General features: G+C 40.6%; 1 protein-coding gene across 4 annotated transcripts in view; it reads right to left on the minus strand.

The window, feature by feature from the left end:
- ERG (ERG, ETS transcription factor) overlaps positions 1-6,000 on the minus strand; it is a 109,075-nt gene that overhangs the window by 61,786 nt on the left and 41,289 nt on the right. Inside the window, exon 1 of one of the 4 annotated variants that reach the window (XM_021405614.1) lies at positions 1,641-1,792. The exons of 2 other annotated variants lie outside the window; for them this stretch is intronic. In XM_021405614.1, coding sequence (XP_021261289.1) covers positions 1,641-1,658 — 18 coding nt within the window. In that variant the 5' untranslated portion in view covers positions 1,659-1,792. Of the gene's footprint in view, positions 1-1,354; positions 1,460-1,640; positions 1,793-6,000 lie in introns of those variants that run through there. One more of the 4 variants, XM_021405633.1, reaches the window with a different exon arrangement.

Here is a 6,000-nt window from a genome sequence, read left to right on the forward strand (position 1 = left end):
CAGGTGGAGGTGAAATAGTAAGGATGAGATATTCTTCATGATTACTTGCCCTTTTATAATGTAACCATAGAAAAAATGACCAAAAATAAATAATAAAAGCTCTTCAAAGCATATATTATATGTAATCTCATCGTACCATCAGTTTTGAAGAAAAATTTCCCATCAGCATCGATTGCGCTCTCTGTTTAATAAACACCAAAAACCACAGTACTATCTCAGCACATACCCCTTTCTCTCAGCACTGCAAAACTTGCCTCCTGAGCCTCAAGATTTTCAAAGATAGCCTGATCCTCTCATGTCCCATGCGCTCTGAAAAGTGCAGCAAAACCAAAGGGAATTCAGCCAGTTCAGAAGCTACATAGCATGTAACAGATACTGGTCAGCAATGCAAAGCGGATTCAGATCTTTGTTTCAGCAGATAGCCTCCCAAAAGCATCAGAGACTGGAAAAAGAGAAGGCTTTTGTACTTCTTAACCACACTGTCATCAGGTAAGACTTTCATATTTTGAAAACTATAACAAAAAGCATTCAGTGATCTTTAAATATCAACGACTAGTCAGAAATCACTGAGAAATCTAACTGCAGCTCTGCTTAGCTTGCGACTAGCACCACCACTATTCTGTATCTCTCACCAAATCTCTGGCATTATTAGAAAAGTACAAAAATAGACAATACCATGAAGAAAACAAATACCTTGATCCCGAATTTGATAATGCAACACTGCCAAGCCCTCACTATACCTCACAAGCTCTTTTGCTCTTTATACAAAATTAGTTTCACTATCATAAAGAATTTAGTTACAGTTATAATTTTGCAATTAATCACAGTTACTAGATGCGATAGATACAACTGACATCTATTATAACACAGAGAGAAGCAAAAACTCAATAGATAGATGGATAGACTGAATCCACTTTCTAAGTGATACAAACTGAACAACTCAGCAAAGCCTTTCTTAAAAATCAAAATAAAGCAACACAACAAAACAAAAAAACCAAACACATAAAACATGCACCGAGAAAAATTTATAAGCCAGCATGAGAATTTTATTATCTGAAAATTTAAAAGAAAAAGAACACACCCACGAGATCTTGCCATCACCATTAAAATAACCTTACGAAAAGTCCTGAGTACCAGGCTAGAGTTTCTAGAAAAGCACATCTGCAGGACACAGAAAGAAGAGCTGGTGCTTCTGGTTCCCATTTGCTAGTATTTGTGTCCCCTTCAACAAGAGAAACGTTTCAAAGTATCCAAAAGGCTAGCGCTCTTAGGAGCCCTTCTTTTCCTTTCAGCACACACCCTCTCCCCATCTGTAAGTCTGCAAACACATCCAAGTTGTCAGAATGGTACCTACAAGAAATTTCAGAAGCTCTCATAAAAGGGCTTCGCATATGCAATCCACAGCACTGAACAGTGAATTTAAAAAACCCAATTTTTTTTTCCGAGTTTGAAGTTTTTAAGCCTTGCGGATGGTTGGAGTAGGAAAAAGGAAATTTACTAGGCAGTACAAAGGAAATCTTGTTGTCCTCTATTGTGGCAGTGGGGGTGTTGCCCAATTCTAACTTATCTAGGTTGATAAAGGAAACCAAAGAGCACGCTACTGAAAAAAAAATCCAATGAAAAAGGTACCCCTTTCTTACCTTAATAGTGCTTGCCATAATGTGATCAAGATTATTGATCGCTAATAATTGCTAATAATAATTATTGCTTCGCTCTGACCAGAAAGAAGTTTTGATGAGGTTGTTTAGAGCGGATGAGATTGTGCTAACTCTGGGAAATGAAGTCAGCCAATGGCAGGAAGAGGTTTCTATTGGTCCTGGCCACTGCAGCTCGAAGAAACAGGATATTTGGGAGTGAAGAGATAAGAGTCCTAAAACAATGTTGTTTTTCTTGATGATATGTGACTAAAAATCTTTTTTTTTTTTTTTTCTAACAAAAAAAGTCCAATGCCTGTGACTGCCTGGGCAGGTGTGATCTGATGTGCAGTAAGTGCGACATGTCGCTCCGAGGCAGGATGCAGATGTCAGATGAAATGGGCCACATTCGGCATTGGTTTCGTGCTGTCTGCTCACTGGGGAATTGCTGATTCAGGGCCGCAGCCTGCCTGGGTATAAGCGGGTGTATCTCCAAATATGTTAATACAGCCTAGCCAGCTTACACCGCATCTATATTTGTCCATTAACCTCATGCTTTGGTTCTTGGGCTATTGACGCTTTCTAGCCTATCAGGTTTAGCACCTTTGTTCTTAGAGCAGAAGCAAGAGACTGGCAACAATAATTTCTTTTTGATACCTCTTTCTCACTGAGGAAAGGAAGTCACAGAAAAACATGCATTTCTAAAGCAAATGCCTGAATGCCTTAAACAGTCTTAAATTTTCCACACTCTTCCGTTAGTTAGTTTATAGCTTTTCCTGCTCGAAAATGAGATGGTTTCACTGGCAATTCCCTTCCTGGTTTGAGCATGATAGTAACATTTTATACTGTGTTCCATATTTATTTGTCCCTGTGTAGTGCTTGGCATACACAGGGCACCCCAAAATTCCCAGCTGCGCAAACAACACATCATCCCTGTCCAAGCCCCTTGCTTAGGAGTCTTGCCTTGCTGAGCTCTTAAAACAAAAAGAGGTTGGGAATGAGAAAGGCAAAGTGTTTTCACAGTATCAGACACCACTCAAAGACCCAGCACTGGCACAAGCCTCTCGCTCTTGTAAGTCTCGCAACACTTAGGATGATAAAAGTTTGAGAAGAGAACTCTCTAAAAATGTAAAAAAAAAAAAAAAAAAAAAAGAAGTCAGAATGTCAGAATGTATTACTTCTTCAATAATCTTGTAATTTTTAAAGCCGGTCTGACTGTAACCGGCTTCTGATTTCTCAATACTTGCTATAACAACATCAGAACATTGGACATGTTGTTTGAGAGCACCACAGCCTGGTGTATAAAATTCCCACAGTAGTAGCAGGCTCGTGCCCTCTGGCCAGGAACTCTACTGTGGTCAAAAAAGAGTAAGAAATAGTGGTGACCTATAATAGCATTATTAAGTAGAGCTAGGTAACCTTACCCCCTCCCAGTGCCTTCCTCTCCTGCTCCTTAGGAAAAGAAATGGAAATAAGGTTTTCTGTACCTGGCCATGACTGCTGGCATTTGGAATGAACTTTTTCCAAATGGTACACACTGACAAAGGTAGTACCATGAGCCGCAGCTCAGTCTTTCCCTCCTATGCTGACCCAAAGAATATGAAAGGCATCCATGTACTCCTCCAGAGCAGCACCTGTTGGAGGTGAAGCACTCCCAGAGATCAGCCCTCAGGCATTCACCCTGCAGGTGCTGCTTCACCTCAGGTGAACCAGGGCAGAGGAGAAACTCCTCCATCCACCATTGCTGATGGGAATGGTACCATGGGGACCACAGACTAGGAAATCCCAGGACCCAGCTGTTCTGATTGTACTACTGAGTGGCATGGGACCGGAGCACCTAGGATCTGGCAGAGCTGTGCCTGGGAAGTCCTTATTTCAGACCTGGCAGTGTGTCACACAGCTGAGCCTCTATCCCAGCTCATCTCCAGCTGCCTCACAAGGCTTGAAGTCATGGGGACTCCTCAGCCAGCCCAAGGGGCTGAGGAAGCCCCCAGAACAGAATTAGAGACTCACAGAATGGCTTGGGCTAAAGCCCACCCAGCCCCAACCTGCTGCCGTGGGCAGGGCTGCCCCCCACCAGCTCAGGCTGCCCAGGGCCCCATCCAACCTGGCCTTGAGTGCCTCCAGGGATGGGGCACCACAGCTTCTCTGGGCAGCCTGTGCCAGCACCTCACCACCCTCTGGGTAAAGAATTTCCCCCTGACATCTAACTTAGCATCCTCTAGATGCAGAGAAAGTGGAGGAAGCAGACACCCTACTTTTACTCCCCACACTGGGTCCTGAGATATCAAAGGATCAATCCCCTCTAAAAGTCTACTGTGATTTTAACATTCACTTTAAGGAGGTCTGGTTTCCTCTATTGCAAAGGTGACTCCTGGTCCATTCAGAGCAATCTAAAGTCAGCACCACTGTGAATAATTTATGTTCTTTATGAGTTATTCATATAGAAATCCAGAATTGCACTGCTGAATGTCTTATTGAGGCCTTCATCCATTGACTTAGTCGGTAACTTCTGGTAACTTTCCTATTTTCATTATGAACAGCAAAAAAGAAAACAATTTACAGTAATTGTATTTCATGGGGATGTTGATTTCCTCCCTTTTCATCTCCAAACAATGAGTAACGCAGCCAAAAGATTAGAGCCTTTTTCTTGAAATTTCAAAGTGTCGTGCAATGTTTCAGATGGGTGACTTACACTCTAGTTAAACCCATGATTTATTTATTTATTTATTTATTTGTTTGTTTATTTATTTATTTATTTATTAAGCATATCCTTGAAGTATCCATCCCTCCAATGGGTGGGATTTAACAAATGATTTAGCGATGATTTTTCTCCATCCTGTCTCCATATAGACAAACCTCCTGTTGATTTCCACAGAGCTTTTGGAAGCATACAGAAGGCAATACCAGACTCTGCTGAGCTCTGTTATTACTATTACATGAGTTTTACAGAGCCTACAGCCCAGTAAGGATTCTGCCATTTTAAACTGGCATACATTCTGTGCCAAAGAATTCAATGAAGTTTATTTGACTTTCAAGCTAATACCCACAGGCAGATTTCTGAGGGCTTACACTTATGTTGATCCAATTGCAAGGCAAAGCCTTGGTATTGTAAGGATAGGAAAATCAAATTGCCATCATCCAGTCGCAAAAGAAAAATAATACAAACACTTGTACTACTTTTCTCTTTTCTGCATTTTGTTAAGGCTAAATAGAAAGAAAATATGCTTTTGTTATGCTAGGCAACTGCATGTTATTGTCTGAAATAACGTTGTGTGAGTTTGAAAAAATGTGTCTTTGTCAACAAGCTGAATGAAAACACAATAATAGAAAAAAAGGATCAAAGAGTATAAAAAGCCACATAAGCCACACAACATTGCTTCCCTCTGTAACTTTGCTCTCTAGCTTTTCGCCTAACTTGTCTGGGCTACTTTCTGATGAAATTTTCTTTTACATTCAAGCTTGCATCTAGAAACCACAGAACAGCAAAACACTACCTTATCTGCTTAACACTACGTATGTGCTTATGTTATTTGATCAAAACAGGATTTTTACACATGCTTTAAAGTTATAGCTGTGCTTCAGTTCTTTCAAAGGTACTGACAGGCTTAAACGCTGCTTTAAGTGCCTTCTACCCTTAGGACTAAAGAGCTCCATTTTTGAAGATGAGTGTTTCTACACTGGAGACAAAAGATAGATTTGATCTGACCATGCAAAATAAATGATTCAGCTAGGTCCTAAAAAAGAAGATGAATTTCCAGAGAAAATCTACAGCTGCTGGAATCAGCTGCTGTGCTTGTCACAGCCTTTAGCACTAGTACTAGAACTATTTCCAGTATGCGTGCACTCACCTAAAAGACAAGAAAAATATTTATGAAGAAATCATTTCTCATGCTATTATAAACAATCTTACTATCTTCTAAAACAATCTATCCTCATATTTTTTTTATATCCTATCTACTAGGGTTAGGACGTAGGAATGTATCACAGCATCCCCTATTAGACAGCTCTGCAATCCATCTTAGCGTCTGGGAGGTAAACCAAGAATGTGGCTCTTAGCCCTGGTTGACCAAGAGGCTAGAGGAGTCCTCTAACGTCCTCACTAGAGCCACTAGATCTACTTTCACATTTTCTGTTCAGCAGTCTGCCTGGATATCTTATTTCCTTTTCACTTTCTCAGATGCTATTAGTACTGCTAATAACATGGCTTTTGTCCCTTTAACTGTACAGAATTCTTTACATTGTAAATACCTCTCTTTAAATTCTGCTGGGCGATGTAAAGACTTATTGACTTCATCTGGTACACTTAGCATCTGCACATGTGGGTATTAAAAATAAAGAGAGAGAGGAGAGGAGGAGGAGAGGA

The sequence above is a fragment of the Numida meleagris genome, chromosome 1 (assembly GCF_002078875.1).
Source record: "Numida meleagris isolate 19003 breed g44 Domestic line chromosome 1, NumMel1.0, whole genome shotgun sequence".
Lineage (NCBI taxonomy): Eukaryota > Metazoa > Chordata > Aves > Galliformes > Numididae > Numida > Numida meleagris.